At 37.8% G+C, this 21033-nt stretch overlaps 2 protein-coding genes across 3 annotated transcripts in view; one reads left to right on the forward strand and one right to left on the reverse strand.

Moving 5' to 3' along the window:
* Window positions 1-208: 208 nt before the first annotated feature.
* On the forward strand, window positions 209-13451 carry LOC116735910 (alpha-2,8-sialyltransferase 8F-like). The gene is made up of 10 exons (XM_032588077.1): window positions 209-571; window positions 3184-3240; window positions 3347-3421; window positions 5728-5799; window positions 5988-6059; window positions 6677-6751; window positions 7481-7625; window positions 10274-10386; window positions 10471-10563; window positions 10644-13451. Exons 1-10 carry the CDS (start codon window positions 486-488, stop codon window positions 11119-11121), a joined length of 1266 nt encoding a protein of 421 aa, XP_032443968.1. The 5' UTR covers window positions 209-485; the 3' UTR covers window positions 11122-13451.
* A 3614-nt stretch (window positions 13452-17065) lies between these two features.
* Window positions 17066-21033, reverse strand: part of gjc1 (gap junction protein gamma 1) — a 46218-nt gene continuing 42250 nt past the window's right edge. For both annotated transcript variants that reach the window (XM_032588075.1, XM_032588076.1), the window contains exon 2: window positions 17066-20766. In XM_032588075.1, coding sequence (XP_032443966.1) covers window positions 19255-20712 — 1458 coding nt within the window. In that variant the 5' untranslated portion in view covers window positions 20713-20766 and the 3' untranslated portion in view covers window positions 17066-19254. The remainder of the gene's footprint in view (window positions 20767-21033) is intronic.

Genomic DNA, 21033 nt, shown 5'->3' on the forward strand with positions numbered 1-21033 from the left:
CTACAAACTGTTTTTGAAAGGGAAACCAAACTAATGATTGCAACGATAGCCACATTAATTTATTTCAGTTACCACAAGATAATAAGTTACCTGAAATGAAAAGGAATGTCATATTACCCAGCTTAGTGAATTAATACAAATAGTCTTTTCTCAACAAATTCAGAAAAGACACTAAAATACAATCAATATCTCAACAGATGTTCATAATTCAAGAAGACGCTTTTACAAAGCTGATAGAACAGCTACAGAAAATGCTGTTTTATTTTTTGGGGAGTGGCAACAGCCATTGGGAGTGGCAACGGTTTTATTGTTTTAAGTGGTAAAAAGCAATGTTTAACATGTAGGAAGGGGAGACATAAAAGGGCAATTCTTGGAGCATGAGATGGACTCAGATAGCAGGAATTAACAACAGTGGATAATGATTAAAGGTTGTAAACAGAAAAACAGCAAAACGTGATAAGTGAGGTTAGCCTGAGGAGGAAAAGATGAAGGGACAGCTCTTACTGTATTTGAATCTTCTCATTTTGGGGAGCCTGACGACCCTTTTCTACTGGAATACATTCGACAACAAGTAAGTTCTGCTCGAATGATGCAAACAAGATTTAAAAATGTCTGAGTTTGTTTGGTGATATGAGACAAAATCTTACTAGAGAAGAGCGGCATGATGTTGGTTTGCTGAAGTAATTAATTTCTTTAGATATATGTTTTCTGCTATACTAAAATAATAATTAAAAAAGCACAACATTTTCCTGCAGAGTCTGCAAAAGCATTTGACACTATTTGACTTAAACTTTTTTTTCTGTTTCAATGAAAAATAGTAAAACTGGAAATGTATTCTAGTGCTTTATTTCTTATGATTAGCCAAACGTTCTTTAGTAGCTTTTTTTGGGGTTTTTTTTTTTTACAATTGAGTCACAAAATAATGCACAACCTGAAACTCTTTCACAGTAAAAACTAAAGATAAAAAACTAACTTAATCAGTAACCTGTTAAGCTCCTTTCCCCCACAAACAAAACAAACTCAAACATCAGCAGAACGATGAATTGCAAAATTGAAGCTCTCTTTATGGGGAAAGGTGAATGTAATAAAAATGGTGATAGCCCCATTGTTTAATTATGTGACCATGATAGTGCCTGTTAACATCCCATCACAGGTATACAAACAATACGAGACTTATGTTAAGGACTTTCTTTGGGACAAGAAGAAACCCAGAATTAGCATTAGGAAAATGTGGTGTGCAAGGGACATAGGGGGCATGGCTCTCCCTAATGTAAGGCTATATAATCTCGCCTTTGAAATGTCTAAGTAGTTCAAATATTTTGTAAAGGGAGAAACAAAGCTGAGTTGGATGAATATTGAAGAAGAATTAGTGAATCCTTTTAGAACAATAGATGTCCTTTCTCACGGTAAAATGCATAATAGACATCCTCTTCCCACAAATCCAGTATTGGCAAATTCTAAATTAGTATGGAAGGAGATGCATAAAATATGTAGGATGTCGCATTTTAAACAGTTGTACTCTTCATTGTGGTTTAATCCATCCATCTGTATTGGAAGGAAAACTGTTTACTGGGAACAATGGTTGTGAAGGGAATACGCACTGTGGATGATTTGTATACAGATGGGGGTTTTATGTCTTTTTCAGATCTCATGCTGAAATATAACTTAAAAAAAGAAAGTTTCTGGAGATATCTACAAATTAGAGACTGAATTATTAAAGACAATTTCACAAATACGGATAATCCAATACAGGAATTTATGGGCTCAAGTAAAATCAAATATAAGGCATCCACATTTTATAAATTATTTAACGGCATGCAAAAGGATATATGTAAAAGTCTGGGGATTGTCTGGCAGAGGGACCTTGGCTGCATTTTTGGTGATGAAGAATGGTTGAAAGTACCTTCAAATAATGGGAAATATATTAAAGAATCGAGAAGGAAATTTACGCACTATAAGATAGTACATAGATTTTATTTCACCCCATCCAGGCTCCATAGAATGGGCCTGCTCGCCAATAACCTATGCTGGAAATGCAAAACGGAACCAGGAACTTTTATACATGCGATGTGGGAATGTAAAAGCATCTCCCCATTCTGGAAAGAAGTAGTACAACACATTGGAAAGTGGATAGGTGTGGGGATACCCATGTCACCAAGACTTTGCTTATTGGGAGATCAAATAGTGATGCCTAATATGTCAAAACACCAAAGCACCGTGGTGCAGGTGGGGATGGTCACGGCTGCCAGAACAATCCTCAGACTATGGAAATCTGCAACTGTTCTGAATATTAAAAACTGGTTGGAGTTGATGTTGGAAATAGTGTCATATGAACAAATGCTGGCTAAGCTAAATAATGACATAGAAAACTTCACGAAATCCTGGAACGGTTTTCTCTCCTGCAATATTGGGATGAGTAAATTCCTGTGATGAACTGCTGTGTTGGAAAGTACTGACAAGTGATTACTTCTGTTTACTGTGGTTGTTTCTGCTAACATCGAGGATATTTGTATATGCCAATTTTTTATTTTTTAGTGAAACTTCTATTGATTAGATATGCACTGACCTGGTGGTTGTGTTTTGTTTTGCTCTGTTCTATTTGTGTTTTTTTATTTTTTTGGGGGGGTGGCAGGGTTGGGAGAGGTTGTATACATGTGTGTTCTAAAATAATAAAAACTTTAATAACAAAAAAAAGAATGGGAGTTTTAGTACAAGAAGCATTTATTGCATCATTCCCTTTATAAAGTGAATGACTGTTCTGGAATATGCAGAACGCCCTAAAATTCTTCAGTGTTTTATCCTGGTAGAATTTGATGTTTGCAACTTCTGAAGCAGATTTGAGGATGAGAATCACTTATAAAGGCTGGATGGATTCTATAAAGATACTCTGCAGCGTATAAAGTTTTTATAGTGCATCAGATGAAAGATATTACAGAATGTCTCATAGTTCCTGTAACACCAAAGGATGATTCACATGTGACCCACACGTGTTAGTGATATAAGTTTATGCAATGCATAAACTTATGCATTGCATAAGTGCATAAGTGTAAAATATAAAAATATTATTATTTTTATATTTATAAAATATCAAATATATCAAATAATATCAAATATAATTTGATATTATATCAAATATATAAAAATATAATTTCTTCTCAACACCCTGTTTTTCTCTCGCCACAGATACGAGAAACCTCGTCGCAATCTACTGCAAAGCACCGATTCATGTAGCCTCCGCAGGTACGAATGAGCAGTCGCTGCTTTTCTTGTCGTTTCTTTCGTCATTCAGTTATTAAATCAGTCTACATCAGTGACGCTCATTTCTGGATCTGCTCTTGTGTTTCAGGGAGAGTTCGAATCAGTTCATAGATTTCTGCTCTCAAGTCTCACAAACGGAAGAACCTGACAATAAACCATTGAGGTATAAATTCAATTCTTTCTTACAAAACTAAAGCTTCCTAAATCAAAATGTGATCTTATCAAATGCAATAAGCGCTTTCAAAACTCACCAGGGTTACTTGTTTGTTGTTGATGGACAGGACCCAAACCTGTCCATCAACCGTCCTGCATCATTCCAGTCACACACACCTCATAATTACACATTCTATGGAACAAAATATACAGATATTTACAAACCTTTGGTGCATTCTTCCTGTTGCTGAGACTCTTAATGGATGATATGTCCTGCAGCGGAAAGTTTCGTCCATCTGGTCTTGCTGTCTTGGGCAACTCTACATTGTGAAAGCTCAGCTGTCACCTAAATTCATAAATACTTTAGAATTAAAAAAAGACAGTACACACAGTGTAATTATTTAGATGCTAAATACAAAGAACCAGAGTGAAGAAGTTTGTATAAAAAACAAAAGCATATCAGTTTCGTCAACACAAAGCAAATAGCAATGACATGTGTCTGTTTTTTTGTTATCAGACAGCAAAAAAAAAAAAATCCCCATATAATAATACAATGATGCATTTTATGTATTACTTGTACCACAAAAGATAAAACAAAAGCCAGGTGCTCCTACAATGAACTGAGCCGTTTTGATTGTGCGGAGGAAACCAAACATGCTGAAAATATGCCATGATGAGCAGCTTCTTTAATTTTGGGAGGGATTTTTCCAGATTCATACGGTAGATGGGAAGGAAGATTATTCTATGCAGTCCTCTGTTATGGTGAACAAGCAAAACATGTGGGTGTTATATGAGCGTGTTTCCTCCTGCAATTAAGTTTCTGCAGAATTTGCGGTAAAGGTCCAAATGAGAAATATGCCTATGGACCGGTTTTTCAGCGTCAGGGATGGGTTAGCTTGGAATGAAGTTCGGCAATATTTCGGAAAAGCTAATAGGAAATTTTACAAAACTCTAAAATTGTAACTGAAAAAAATTCCTTTAAAACAAAGTTGATGAATTATACCAACATGAAATAAATTAAACATCTGTTGCTGTTGTTTGAATTAAATCTAATCTGTATGGTCTGTAAAAAAATAATGGAAGCGGTATTGATTTTGTTGCCTTGCTCTGCATTATGTTATCAGTCACTGATCGTGACTGATATCCATTTTCCCAGTGGATAAAAATCATGAAACAAACAAAAAAGTGCAGCAAGTTGTTAGATAGAGATACAATTTTTAATCCATCTGAGATTGTCCCCATTTATGCATCAAAACATATAATCAAAGGGTTAATTCAGATTTTTCTGTGATTCTCCTGTACCTGTTCTTTATCTTTTAGCAAAAATAATGTCATATCACCCCATTCTTACTGACAAAGAGAAAATTGTTTAGTTGCAGCTAAACAAATAAACAAACTAAGACATAGAGTCAATTTAGAGAATATTAGCCAAATCTGATTTTGTCCAAATCGGCTCCTGGTTTGAGCATTACTGTGCTAAAATTGCTCCAAATGCTGTGATGGAGTTTTCGCACAAACTGTAGTTTTCTAAATAACCACTGTTCAGAGTCAGCTGAGTTTTTATGTCTGAAATACATTCAGTAAATTAAAAAATAAAGTTTTGTGCCATTTGATGCATTGCCATCATAAAGGCAATAATAACTCATTTGCAGGAGAAACGAAAGCATTTCAACTCTAATCCTCCCCACCGAGTCTCACGGAAAGGCATTCTGGAATAACTTCTACCCACGCTTTGAATCATTAAACTCTTCACCCTGCATCAAGTTTCTTCAGATGTCAAAGGGACAATGCAGATGATTACCTTGAGAAAACAGCTGTAATGGTTTGGTAGGACCCAAAAGCTATGTTTTTTCAAAGCTAAAATGCTACCAGACGTGTTTCAGCCATGTCATCCCTGGTGCCTGTCTGTTGTAAGAAGTCCAACAATGTACTGCACCTACAAAATTCAGTTTTTTCACCTCATGGCCCATAACCTGTATGTCAAACTGCTCTTGCTAAATTTCAGCTACATTCTGAAAACAATCACATGATAGACCTTACCCTAACCCTAATGTAGCAATGACATTTGTTTTGGTTGTGTCCTAAAACCCCTTTCTGTTCACGGTACGTATGATTGCTTTTAAGGTTTGCACATGATACTGCCATTTTTTTTTCTTTGAGTCTATGTATTAAATACATAGAGAAAATATAAGTTAAATAAAACCTGGCCGCTGAATAAAAAAAGGATTTGTTAGGTCTGGATGCCTGAATCCAAATGTAAATAAAAGAAGATTTTTTTCATGTAAGTTTACAGATCTTGACCCATTTTTTCTCCAGTGAGCCCATCAAAAAAGAACCTGAAAAAACGGATGACAAGAAACAAGCTGCTAAGCCATGTAAAGACTGCAGGTGAGAACAGTGTCATAATTTTAAAAAAATAATAAGCAAAGATGTATTTTTAATAAAAGTTAAGTACTCCAGTTTATAGACAATTCATTTTTGGATATATATGTTATTATTGCATGAATGTGCATCAAAATAAGAGACCAGCAGCAATGAATCAAGTTTACAGATTTTGACACTTTATTTCCTCCCAGCAAAGACAAGTCTGAGAAAATACCTGATAAGAAGCAAGCTGCCAACCAACGTAAACCCTGTAAAGACTGCAGGTGAGAACAGAGTGTCAGTTTTTCCTTTAGGTCAGTGATTCTCAAAGGTTTTAGGTAGAGTCACCCACTTAGAGGAAAAAACATTTATGATCCCTCCTGCCTCAACAAAACTCAGCAAAATGCTTAATTTAGTTTTAAAAAAAAGTTGTTTTTCTAGAAGTGCTGTGTCAGTAAGTATATTTCTTTAAATAAAACTCAAGAAATACTTATAAAAGACAATATTTTGTATTACTTCCTTGTCTGTCGCTTTATTCTCTGTCCAATCTAAATATCAGACACACACAAAAATGTCTTTAGAATTAAATTATGTTTGTAAAAATAAAAAACGTCTGCCAGGTAATATCAAATTATGTGCAAGAAGTTTAAAATGTCTTCGTCGTTTCGGTCCTTGTGTCTCATTTCCATGGAGACACTAGTAGTGTCTCCTTATTCCTGTAAAGCAGAAACAAGTTTGGGTTGCAACACTTGTGAAAATAAAAACAAAAATAAAAAAGACAAACCTCAGGGAACCTTTGAGAATCACAGCTGTAGTGAAATCCTTGCTTTTGCCGTAACAGAACCATGTCAGTACTTCACAGTTTCCTGGTCTTTTTGTGTTTCTGCTTTTGCAAATCCAGGGAGAAAATAACCGAAATGCTAAAGCCTTACTCCGAACCCTGGAAGAGACAGGAGGAAAAACACGAAGAATTAAGGTACAGATATCACTTTCAAAATCAATTGTAGCTTATTTTTAATCTCGTTCCCATCAGCTTGCTGCCTGAACGCTAAACAGCATTCCAAAACTTTTCAAACTGTCATGAACGGTGCGGTGAGGGGTGGTGAGGCAGACACTGTAGACCCAGGTAGGATGGATAGTTGATTTTAATGAAGAAAAGCACAGTTCAAGCAACCGGCAGCACGCACATGGACACATTGACAAGACATTGACAAGGACCCGACGAGGAACAAGGAACACAGGTGGAGTTAAATACACAGCTGGTAATCACAGAACGAGACACACCTGGGAACAATCAAGGGGAGGACAGGACAACGAAGAGACTCAAGGACACAAAAAACTCGAAATTAAATACACAGAAAACACAGGTCCTGACACAAACTGTTTCCAGAAAAGATTTTATCAGGCATGTCATCCTTTCATTGCCCCGCCTTGCTTTCAAAGAAATTTGTTTACTTTGCTCTACTTCATGTATTGACTCTTGGATTTAATGGAGTTATCGTTTTTATCACACTGACTGACTTTTCGAAATTAAGTCTTTATTGAGGGATTACTGATATGTTATTTCATGCCAAGAATTGGAAAGAAGACTTAACTTCTTCCTTTAATAGAAAGAGCATGCTTTAAAAGCTATTGTACTATCAGACCTTAAAGTTCTGTTCCTCTGCTAACTGCTGAGTAAATAAAAGTCCTTGTGTTTTTCCAGAGTTAAGCTGAACTTAAAGGTCAGAGGTTATGAAAAGGCCATCATTACTCAGAAGAACACTCTGGTGGGAGCAATACTTGCTACAGATGGAGATAAAAAGAGGGTTTTTGAGGTGAAATCGGAGCATTTTGACACATTTTTGAAGGTAAGTTGTTTTATGTTTTGCATGTTTCCAGTTACATTTTTGTTTGTTACCGATTTATCAGTTATTTATTTTAGATATGAGACTGGCTAACATGGTCGTTCACTTTCAAACGCACTTAACCCGTAAAGATATTTTTGTTTTTTTAATTGTCTTTTTTTGGTTTCTTACAATCCTTTTTGGCAATAATTCTTAATTTATTTGAAGGAAAATACATCTGTGTGATTTGCAGCAGAACTTATGTACAGTTAGGGCCAGAAATATTTGGACAGTAACACAATTTTCGCGAGTTGGGCTCTGCATGCCACCGCATTGAATTTGAAATGAAACCTCTACAACAGAATTCAAGTGCAGATTGTAACGTTTAATTTAAAGCACAGGTGTCAAACTCCAGTCCTCAAGGGCCGCTGTCCTGTGGTTTTTAGATGTGCCACAGGTACAAACCGCTGGAATGAAATGGCTTAATTACCTCCACCTTGTGTAGATCAGTTCTCCAGAGCCTTAATGACCTAATTATTCTATTCAGGTGTGGTGCAGCAGAGGCACATCTAAAAGTTGCAGGACAGCGGCCCTTGAGGACTGGAGTTTGACACCCCTGATTTAAAGGGTTGAACAAAAATATCTGATAGAAAATGTAGGAATTGTACACATTTCTTTACAAACACTCCACATTTTAGGAGCTCAAAAGTAATTGGACAAATAAACATAACCCAAACAAAATAGTTTTTTTTCAATATTTTGTTGCGAATCCTTTGGAGGCAATCACTGCCTTAAGTCTGGAACCCATGGACATCACCAAACGCTGGGTTTCCTCCTTCTTAATGCTTTGCCAGGCCTTTACAGCCGCAGCCTTCAGGTCTTGCTTGTTTGTGGGTCTTTCCGTCCGAAGTCTGGATTTGAGCAAGTGAAATGCATGCTCAATTGGGTTAAGATCTGGTGATTGACTTGGCCATTGCAGAATGTTCCACTTTTTTGCACTCATGAACTCCTGGGTAGCTTTGGCTGTATGCTTGGGGTCATTGTCCATCTGTACTGTGAAGCGCCGTCCGATCAACTTTGCAGCATTTGGCTGAATCTGGGCTGAAAGTATATCCCGGTACACTTCAGAATTCATCCGGCTACTCTTGTCTGCTGTTATGTCATCAATAAACACAAGTGACCCAGTGCCATTGAAAGCCATGCATGCCCATGCCATCACGTTGCCTCCACCATGTTTTACAGAGGATGTGGTGTGCTTTGGATCATGTGCCGTTCCCTTTCTTCTCCAAACTTTTTTCTTCCCATCATTCTGGTACAGGTTGATCTTTGTCTCATCTGTCCATAGAATACTTTTCCAGAACTGGGCTGGCTTCTTGAGGTGTTTTTCGGCAAATTTAACTCTGGCCTGTCTATTTTTGGAATTGATGAATGGTTTGCATCTAGATGTGAACCCTTTGTATTTACTTTCATGGAGTCTTCTCTTTACTGTTGACTTAGAGACAGATACACCTACTTCCCTGAGAGTGTTCTGGACTTCAGTTGATGTTGTGAACGGGTTCTTCTTCACCAAAGAAAGTATGCGGCGATCATCCACCACCGTTGTCTTCCGTGGACGCCCAGGCCTTTTTGAGTTCCCAAGCTCACCAGTGAATTCCTTTTTTCTCAGAATGTACCCGAATGTTGATTTTGCTACTCCAAGCATGTCTGCTATCTCTCTGATGGATTTTTTCTTTTTTTTCAGCCTCAGGATGTTCTGCTTCACCTCAATTGAGAGTTCCTTTGACCGCATGTTGTCTGGTCACAGCAACAGCTTCCAAATGCAAAACCACACACCTGGAATCAACCCCAGACCTTTTAACTACTTAATTGATTACAGGTTAACGAGGGAGACGCCTTCTGAGTTAATTGCAGCCCTTAGAGTCCATTGTCCAATTACTTTTGGTCCCTTGAAAAAGAGGAGGCTATGCATTACAGAGCTATGATTCCTAAACCCTTTCTCCGATTTGGATGTGGAAACTCTCATATTGCAGCTGGGAGTGTGCACTTTCAGCCCATATTATATATATAATTGTATTTCTGAACATGTTTTTGTAAACAGCTAAAATAACAAAATTTGTGTCACTGTCCAAATATTTCTGGCCCTAACTGTATGTTACTCCCATAAAAAAATGGCCAAATCTTTTCTGCCAGTTTCAAACAGCTTTTAGTTATTGATCGGCTATTGATCAGTGAAGGTGCAGAGAGGTTTTCCTACAGGTGGCAAAAATAAATAAAATATTAAAGCTATTCTTGATGACTCAATCATTGGCACAATCACTGTAAGAAATGCTTCAAAAAACAAAAATTCAATGATTTAAGCAGAAATTTATGTGATGGGGATATAAATTTGAATGGGATCATTTAAAAAAGACAATTGTTTCTATATATGTACATCTGCCTTAAACTATAAACTGTTTACAAGAGCATAAAAACAACTCAGATCAATGTGCCACCCATTAATGTTTTCCTAAATTCTGAGAGTTATTTTTGCGGATTAGTCAAAGGAACAAGATATATCACTGATTCCTATAAATATATTTAAATATAAGTTATTGGCGTGCTTTTAATTATTAAAACTATGAAAAATCCTATGTTTAGCATGTGTTTTTTAATAATTTTGTTGGTAATTTCAGGAGTCTCCTTTTGCAAATAAAACCTACAGCTCTTGTGCTGTTGTTGGGAATGCTGGGATCCTGGCAAACAGCAGCTGTGGAAAAGATATTGATTCAGCTGAGTTTGTCATCAGGTGAGTAGGCTGTCTAAGTATCAGAAGTTAAAAATATTTAAGAATCCTGTTTAATTTAAAAAAATGTCTGCTACTGTTTTTCAGGTGCAACCTTCCGCCTTTAAGAAATGGACACGAGAAACACGTTGGGGTCAAGACGGACCTCGTGTCAGCAAACCCGAGCATACTTTTACAAAAGTGAGAAAATGTATACATTTTTCTCAGCTTAAGTAATATCATCTCGCTTGTTTTTATTAACATCAATTTTGTTTTTGCAGGTATGACTCTCTTTTGGGAAGTCGACGGAAGTTTATGGAGAAACTGTGCCAATACGGAAGCTCCATGATTTTGCTTCCTGCGTTTTCCTATGTCAAAAACGTAGCTCTCTGCATGCGGGCTTTCCACACGATTCAAGACTTTGGGAGCCCCATGCAACCAATCTACTTCCATCCAGAGTACTTAAAGGATCTTGACACGTTCTGGCGCTCTCAAGGATGGGAGGCTGTGCGTCTCAGCTCTGGCATGATTGTGACAAGCATGGCGGTGGAACTGTGTGACACCGTCGACCTGTACGGCTTCTGGCCGTTCGGTCTTCACCCACAGACCTTCAAGGAGCTGACCAACCATTATTACGATGACATGACAGGAAGGAGCGGATTCCACGCCATGCCGGAGGAGTTTAAGCTCTTGTTGCAGCTACACAGCGAGGGTATACTTAGGCTCCACCTTGGTGACTGTGAATCCAATGGAGAGTAGTCCAATAGGGATAAAAAGCATAGTGCTGTGTGTATGTAAGGGTGTGTTGGCGTGTGCGTGTGCAGGTGTGGTTCTGCGTTAAGCAGAGGCCTAGGCAAGCAAATCCTCCTGCCACCCAAAACAAAACAAAATGGAGGAAATTATTTATATTTTGTTCTGGGATAAATGCAAAGCAGTCCAGAAACAAGTTGTCAGTAGGATGTGCAAACTGTCTGTTGGAATGCCACCCTCTCCCTTTTAATGCTTCCCTGGGCAAGTGCCTATTGACCCTTTGCAACTAGTCACTCAGTCATTCGAGGTGCCATGACGGATGTCGGAAGTGAGGGTTGGGAGTATTTTACAGAGCAACTGAAATAGTTTTTCCAAGATGTTTTTGTCATTTATTTATGGCCTCTACTTGTTCGGGTCAAGCCAATTTGTCTGTGAACATGATTGGGGCTCATAGACGGTGGTATTAACAAAAGTTTGAAATAGCTAGCTTAGAAACCGACCCATGCTTCCTCCGTTATGAAGTGTTGATCAAATTACCGACTATGCTTGAATTCATACCTCATGATTTACAGTATATCATTATGTCATAAACGGCCCTTCCCCTTTTTTTTGGAGGAGGGGTGTTATTATTCTTTTATAATTACTTGCATGGTGGGATCTGTAGTTTGCAGTCTTTTACACTTGATGTTAGATTTACACAATTTTAAATTGTGTTGATGTAAAAAAAAAGTACTTTTTATACTTACTGTAAGCTTAGCACACAATGAAAATAGGAGACAAATTGAAGATGATTCAAAATCGGTGGAAATTCTACTGCATATTATGTGAACCATTATGAATTTTGCACTGTGTGAATGCTGCTGTTCAAAATGTTTTCATTTGTAACATGTAATCCTGAAGTAATTCTTGAATGCTATTAGTACTGTGACCACTGCTGTTAATAATTTATATCATAACATTGACTTCTGTTATGAAAATAAAAACCCTGACGTTATAGATGCCTGGCTCACTGAGAGTCAGTTGTAGATTAATGTGAAAAGCATTCTGAAAGAGGAAATATGAAGTGAACATTCTTAAATATTTATTATGAATCTGAATGTTTCTGCTAGGAAAATGGAAGGAATGCTTTTTCACATTCATCATTATCCTGAAACCTTTAAGTGTTCAAGGTCACTGAGATTTAATGCAGGATTTAGCTTTTTTTATGCAAGTGAAATATTTGTAAAGTTCTCCAGGGTACAGATCAGAAGGAATGTCGTGGGATAGATGCATATATTAAAGTATTTTTCCATAGGATCACATTTTCTTACTTTTGATTAACATTTTACACAGTTCCTTACAAAAGTGTTTGCACCCTTTGATTCTTTCACATTTTGTCGCTTTATATCTATAAATCTAAATGTTCTGTTGGGATTTTCAGTAATTAGTAACTATGAAAGGGGTTTTTAAATGGTTTTCCTAATAAAAATCTAATAAGTCCATGTATTTGTATTTATCTAATTAGTAAATAGTCTCCATGTGTAGGTAATTTCTTCTCAGGTGTTCAGTGAAAACCTCAGAAGGAACAACTGGCATCATGAAGACCAAATGAATGCAGCAGACAGGGAGGAAGGTCTGGAGATGTTTACATAGAAATAGAAATATCCTTTACTGTCACATCACTTGGGAAATCCAGGTGTGCAAGCAGCAAATGAAGGCATGTAGGTTCACACAAAGGTACAAAAATATAAGAACAAAAAATAAGAAATAACATACACACATAAGAAAGAAATACTGTAGATATTACAGGCATATCCTGGAAAAAATTCTTAAGGTTTCAGTACTTTACCTATTAAAGTAGGGTGGTTTGGTCCATCAGTTTAAAAAGGTAATACATAAACAGTTAACCAGATAAAGACCTATCTGTTTTGAAATGTATTTAACTTTAAGTACTGTGCAATATAAAAGCATTTTGAACATTTTGTTGGGCAACCTTTGTATTCTCTCTGGGACCATTTTCACCTCGCTGTTAAAGGTTCACCCACCAAAAGGACAAAACAAACAGTCAGAGATGCAATGAAACAGTTTGGATCAAAGCACATTTGTGAGTTAAAACGGCCCAGTCAAATCCAGTTAAAAAGTATTTACAAGTCTTGAGAGCTTACAGATTCTCTCCATCCAATCAGAAGCTGTAAAAATTTCACAGTCACAGTTCTAACGTTTTTATTTGTAACATTTCTTGTAAGAGATAAGATAAAGTTTTATGATTTATTAAAGTGAAATTTTTCCTTAGGCTCACCAAACATAAAATAAAACAAATTGATACATTCATACATGTACTATTTTTCTCTCACATCAAAATTATACACCACTTTATGTTTGTTTATTGTATAAGGTCCTGGTGAAATGCATTACTAGTTTGTGCTTGTAATGTCATAAATACTTGAAAAGTTTTTAGGAGTATCAATGAACTTTTAAAGCACAATACTGTGTCCAACAATAAAGAAATCTGTACCAACAGTGAATAATAATTTGTAGATTTTTTTTCTAAAATTGCTTCTGATCTCTCATGTTTTATCCCACAATAACTATGTAGACAACTCATGGAGTATGCATTTATAGTCTATAAAAAGTAGCAAAAAACCTTGGGTAGTTTTGTTCTTATTACCCTGTTTTTTTAATAGTACACTATGAAGCTGGCCTGAAAACACGATGAGCATACGGTCAATGCATTCTGCCAATTAGGCCATTCATTAGAGGACTGTGTTTATTTTTTTTAAAGAATACATCCCACCATCACGAGATGCCAGCTTAGACTCTTTTGTGCCAGTGACCTAGCACTTTAGTCATTCCCGGTGGCGAGTTTCTTTGAGCTTTTACCATTTCAGAGAAACAAAATGTGAGTTCCATTTCTATTTTTATTTTTCGTGACATACATTTTTAAGCAAGCTTAGTTGTAAGATCACTGATGAGAAGAGCTGCTGAACCAAACTGAAAACTTTGATGTGTTGATGGTTAAAAGAAGCTAGTTCAGTTCATAACATCAAAAAGTAATCTGACCTTGCAATGCATTAATGTAATTTAAAGCCTTACGGATATTAATGTTTTCATAACAAGTTGAAGTTCATCTGCCATTGATGTGGGAAACAACATGACATGATTGACACAAATTAAATTGGCATCACTTTGTTTTCTAAGTCAATGCTCCATTAACATGACATTAACTTCACTGAAAGGAATCTGATTGTCAAGACTCTAGTGAGTGTATGAAATGAACTGAAAAGTAAATATTCTCTTTGCCTAAAAAGATAGAAATATAGATAAAAAAAACATAATTTTGGCCCAGAAAAAGCATCATTTATTGGTGGGCACAAATAAATTGCAGTGAAATTGCAGGAAAGAGTTGGTTTCTGTTCAGCACATCAATTAGGAAATTCTCCGTAAGTTTAACACAAAAAAGAATGCCAAAATAAAAGTCATATCATATTGATATTTTCTAACAAACAAAACTTTAATATCAAAACTCCATGCAGGAGTAAAAAAAGGAGACTTCATAGATGTAATCTATTTTTGCCTATATATCACTAAACAAATTTTAATGATACAAAAATTTATTTTCAAAATATTTTTCCGGTATGAAATAAAGAAATCCCTTGAATACTTTACTTGATATTTCATTGACATTTGAAGCACACTTTAAGCAGAAAGATTATTTATTTGTGATTTCCTATTGGCTCTACACAGTTTGGAAACATTGTTCCAAAGGACGGTGAGAAACTCATTCAAAAAGAAGGTGAGAGCGACAGTCGCTCAAAAATAAATAAAAAACAGGCTAAGCAAGATACGAACATAAGTGTGCTGTGGGATTTATCCTCTGTGAGGATTTCTCTACTTCTTCATGCAAACAGAGTCTAGGCTAAAAAACCTAGAATAGTTTTGTAGATGCGGGGCTGAGCTGCCAGCCATGCAGAACTGAGCAGATGGAGTCCTTGAATGCCCTCGTGGCATCCCTCCAGTTTGCCCGTTCTTCACTTTGTGAAGAGTCCTCTCCATTGACAGGAAGTTATCTTTTTCAGGGAGCAGCTGGATCAAACAGCCAAGAGTCAACAGCTGCCTTCAGTCAATTTAACCTATGTATCCTTCTTCAAACTGCAGCAAATACTTTGGCTGAAAACTTTAACAAGGGTGGATGGACCTTACAGGAAAAAGATTGTGACTTTTTAACATCGGACCTGTGTCTGCAAATTTTTTCATCAACAGGCATAAAGCTAGGGAGCCCAATAGTTGCCTTTAAGGGCAATAGTTCGTCACTCCTGCTCAGAATCAACCTTTTTCTGTAATTTAAGCTCAAGAGAGCATCAAAACCCAGGACTGGGAGAGTCAAAGAACCGCTCTATATATGCTCCAACCTTTTGAAAAAGTAAAATAATAAACAAGTTCTATTAAAAAAAGTTTGCTGATTAACAATGATAGTGTTAAAAAATCGGACTGTTTTCTCCTTTAAATAAGTCTACTGAAATTAAAGTTAGGATTTTTGATTTTTCAATGAAGGTAAATATGTATTGAACATGTCAATGTTTTTATCAGTTTTAATATTCCTAATAGGCCATGGACCAAAAATTAAGACCAGAAATTAAGTCCAATGGGGAGATTCTCCGTATTACGGTCTGAAGTTATTTCTCCGCTGATTTGCAGCGATACTCAGCAACGGAGAACCTGGTTGTGATGAACTAAATCACAGGTGTCAAACTCCAGTCCTCAAGGGCCGGTGTCCTGCAACTTTTAGATGTGCCTCTGCTTCACCACACCTGAATAGAATAATTAGATCATTAGCAAGGTTCTGGAGAACTTATCTACACAAGGAGGAGGTAACTAAGCCATTTCATTCCAGTGTTTTGTATCTGTGGAGTTTGACACCCCTGAACTAAATGAACCCAAATATTTTGTCTTAAAAAAAATGTTCCTGGCCCAAACATAATTATAAACGCAGATTATGAACTTTATTATTTTTTAAATACAAACAAAAAATAAAATTCCCATCACACCAAGCTAATGTTATGTAGTTCTGGTGTTTTACACTGTCGGCGCAGAACGGCAGCTCAGATCTCTGACCAGCTTCTTTGCTTTTCTCGTCTTTATCATTGTCAGTTCTTCACAGAAACGAGCTGCTAGAAGCGCTGTTAATTCACTGTCATTCCCTTACAAAACGCAATGATCGCGTTGATGTCGCTCCCCGTGATTAAACTCACAATTACGATCCTCTGTACTGAGCAGCTCTCTGATAGCAGACGTTGTGTCCGTGAACAAGTTTTACTAAATATTGTATTATAACCGAAAAGAGAGATGTAACTTCTATCATGAATATAGATTAGCAAAAAACCGTACAAATTACAGTGAAATACTGCTACTTCCGGTGGGCGCCGGAAGTAAGACCCATCATCGTTTCCCAGAAAACCTGACAGGAATAAGGTGGATAGAGCCTTACTGACACCTAGTGGACATTATTCACGTATTTAATTTGATCAGTCAAGCAGAACTTGTCCGGCTTTACGCATGTTGTCATCGGCTGTCCTTCAAACACATTTGTTCCTTGGACTCTATTTGTCTGTAAGTTAATTTTATTAATTATTACTTCAGTATTGTGTAATATTTTATAAGAAAACGTTCTATGTTCCCCAGCCAAAATACAAAGCTACATCGTTAGCTAATTAGTAATAATTGGGAGCCATTTGTTTTCTATAGTTGTTTTCTGTATTTTGACTGTGGTTGATACTTTTGTGCTTTGTTACAGTTTTACAAAACAAATCAGAAAAGAGTTGGAAAATAAAAGAAGAAAACTATCAAGGACTGGATTATTTTCAACTCAGGTGTTAGCTAGCTTTGTAAGAGCGACACATCGTGAGGGCAGCATATTCTCCTTATGCATGTATGGGTTCTCCCTGAACCAAAAATAAAGACTCTACAGATTTCAGGACAATGTTGAAAAAGAAGTAACACTGTTTATTAAAAGTCAGTCCAGAGGGTTGCTAAATACATGAAATACTGATACTGCACCACACAAGAAAACAAAATGACTTTTTTTTTCCTTCAGCCATTGCAGCTGACATATTATAAAAATATACTATGTCATATTTCACATTTTTACAGTTGGAAGGCAATTAAATCACAATATCCATAAATATCCACAAAGGTAATCATTGATTTTTTTTTTTTCTTTAATCATACAAAAAAAGAGCTTCATTCCAAAAGCAAAATGTTTTCATACAAAACACTGGCTTTAACATTAAAATTGACTCCATTTTGGAGTTTTTCATTTCAAGTCCCAGTTCAAAAGAGCAATACACATATTGTACTTTTAAAAAAAGGAGCTTTACAAAAAGGGTTGGTCTGACACAGAAGTAGTTCCACGGCTGGAGTAGCATGGCCAACGTATTCCAAAGCTACAAACAACCAAGCTTCATAGCAGCCCAGTGTAAAATCTTGGCACTGACACTTGCATCACAGAGACAGTGTTTGGTCTCACTATATTAAAGTAATGGCTTTGAACTCTTTCCATTACGACGTGAAGACTTGTGCGTCCAACACTGAACATGAAGCACTAGGAAGACATAAGTGACACAAGTCTTGTCAATAGAAAAGGACCACTACAGCTGGTTAAGGTGTTGCTGGATATAGGTAGTATTTGCATCTACTTCATAAGTGAAATGAGAGTAAATGCCCAGTACAAAATCACCACCAGGGGGCAGTCAGCTACAAGGCAAATGGAGCAGCAGAGAAGCACTGTCTCCTCCAAAAACAGCCAAGGATACAACTAGGAACTTGAAGATTTAAGGTATAAAAGCTGAATTGCTTCTGCATCTTGTAAAAAATAAAAACAACTCTAAGGAGATGTAAGATCCACCAGCTGTACTCAGTGGCACCTGAGGAGCAGCTGGTTTAGCACTTTGATTAAAATTTCACATGAAACAAACACAGTTGGATTAAAGTGTAGGGCAAAAAACACTATGAGAAGGTACTACGGAGGATGGAGGAAAATAAGTCAAGTGACAGGTCACAGCCTTTAGGTAGGTCATGTTCTCATTGTAGTAAACGGTCACTGCTTCAGGTGATGTCGTATTTATGTACATTTTTATAATTTATCTTAATTATCATAACCTTAAGTCAAAGCTTTGGTTTGCTAGACATTGTACATAACAAGACATAGTGATGGTGCATCATTTTTTGTCAGGATGAGCCAAAATCCAGGATCAATCTCATTTCAACTTTTCAGGATCAAAGATTATATGAAGCTTGATTTCCTACAAAAAGGGAAGCAGGAAGACTATATACTTTTTTCAGAAGTGACTGGAACAAGACATAGTTGATGTGATTCTTCAAGCTCAGGGGGGTCAAACTTAATTTCATTTTGGGCCATATCAAGATCACGAATGTCCTCAAAAGGCAGATTGTGCCAGAACGTTTTGATAAAACAAACTGTTCAAATATTAAAAAATATATGTCTCTGCATTCCAAAAGTACTTGTTAAACTTAAATAATATTTTATGTCTTTTCACATTGAACAGCTCCTCTGGTATTTCACGATTGTTTGAATGTTTTATTTTTTGCAATAAAAATTACAGGTTTTGTGATGCTAATTTAAAAATATCTGCAAGGAATTTTTTACTATACGATGTCAAATGTGACTTTTTCTTATTTGCCATATCAATTATGGATTATAACGTGATATCTAGTAAAGCTGAGGCAGGAACCTCAAAAGTAAGAAATACTGCCACCTGCAGGTGGGAGTTAGTATCACTTGAACCCAATGTTTTTGAACATTTTTGTGTAAAATTTGCAATAAACTCAGAGTTATCCATTAGCACAAACAAATGAGGGGTTCTTCTGATTTTGGATAAATTTTTATGAAAAACTGGACTTATTTATGCAATTTGGAGTCAAGAAAGCCACATAAAAAGCTATGGTAGACTGGATTTGGCCTTGAGTTTGACTAAACAAATTGTCAGCTGCAACATTACACTTTTTTACCCAGATCTATAGAAAAAACATTAGCCTCCAGCTTGCAGGATTCAATAAGGCATATGTGGTGTAATATCCAACATAAGTTGCAACAGCTCCCCATTCATTCAATATTATATACATGCTAACATGCCACTGTGCGTGGGCTTAAATCCATACTGAGGGCTTGCCCTCTCCTGATTTGCTGCTGCTGCTGTTGCTGCTGCTACCTCCTCCACTGCTGCCCCCCTTGCCATGCTTCACTCTGTGTTTGCGCTCTTTCTGAGGTTGAAGCTGGGGCTGCGGTTGGGCTTGGATGATGTTGCTCTGCGGCTTGTCATCCTGGTTGTCTCCTAGATGCTCCTCTGCCCGGTGCTGCTGACTGTAGGCTTGGATGGCTGCTTCCAGTTGCTCGTGAGCTTGCTGGATCATGTCTTTGTTGAGAGCCACACGGGCTTCTCCTCCAGTGGGGAAATTGTCCTCATTGCTGCCAAACTGCTGCTGTTCCTCCTGGGCAATGTTTGCCCTGTTCTGCTTGCATGCCATCTTAGCATTGCTAAGGTCCGTGTACGGCATCTGTTCTGGCTTTACAACAATGTTGTACCCCGGTGGAGCTGATGGGGTGTTCCATGAGAATGGATACCCAACATAATCTGCAGCACCATCTCCACCTACCCCACCCTCAGAACTGGCCTCGGGAGCTGTTCCTCCAACAGAGCCCTCGCCACCGGCATTAGTGCCCAGCAAGCCCAGTTGATACTCATCGTCCTGAGGTGGGCTTCGCCGGCGCCGCAGAATGTCACAGATAGAACCGATGCCCAAATGGAGCATTTCCCAGACATTGAGAGAGAGGCAGAGGACAGTGACACCATACATGATTCGGAGGAAAATGGTTTTCTCCGTAGGACGCGACACAAAGCAGTCGACACTGTGGGGGCAAGGTTTACCCGAGCATACAAAAATCGGCTTCACACGGAAACCGTACAGCAAATACTGGCCTGCAAGGAAGCTCGCCTCCAGCACTGTTCGAGTCACCAGCTGCAAAACATAGACCCGCATCAGCCCCTCATCTCGGATGCGCTTACGCCCATCATGACGGATTTTAGGTCTAGGTGTTGGCTGCAGTGGATCTCGAGGCCTTTTCGGTGGTTCAATCTCTGGCACCTCATAGATCATAGGATCATCCTCTTGATCCTCCTCAGTCTCCTCTATGCCTCTGTGCTGGCGGGCTCCAAAGCAAATTTTCCTGGGTTTTCTGTGGGTGTAGCCCCCTCCTGCTGCTCTGATGCCAGCAGATCCAATGGTTCCTTTTGCTTCATCCAATCGTGCAATCTTATTGACAGCATACCCCATGTACATAAGAGAAGGCATCGCCACCAAAATGATCTGGAACACCCAGAAACGGACATGAGATAATGGGGCAAAGGCGTCGTAGCACACGTTCTCGCAGCCTGGCTGGCCCGAGTTGCACACAAACTTGCTCTGCTCGTCGTAGTAGATGGACTCTCCCCCAACGGCAGTGAGAACAATGCGGAAGACGATGAGCACGGTGAGCCACAGCTTCCCCACGAAGGTGGAGTGGTTGTGGATCTCCTCCAGCAGCCGTGTGAGGAAGCTCCAGCTCATGGTGTCACTGGACAGTGGGGCAGACAGTGTCCCTCTCTCACTTGCTCACAGACTCTGCAAAATGAGGAGACGGGGAGAGAGAAACAAGGTTATACAGGGTGAGTTCAAAGTAAAAGCAAAGATTTAGCAAAATATCTCCAGTAAGACTTTAATCCTAGTGGAAACAGTATTAGTTTTGCAAGTTCAGCGGGAAGATGTGAAAGGGAGTGACACAATAATTACATTAATTAAAATTAACGTTTCTCTCTGAGCTCAGAAAATCAATGCATCCTTAATTTCGTCTATTGCTCCTTGCAACTCAGATACACAGAGCTCTCTGTC

This window comes from Xiphophorus hellerii, chromosome 16 (assembly GCF_003331165.1).
Source record: "Xiphophorus hellerii strain 12219 chromosome 16, Xiphophorus_hellerii-4.1, whole genome shotgun sequence".
NCBI lineage: Eukaryota > Metazoa > Chordata > Actinopteri > Cyprinodontiformes > Poeciliidae > Xiphophorus > Xiphophorus hellerii.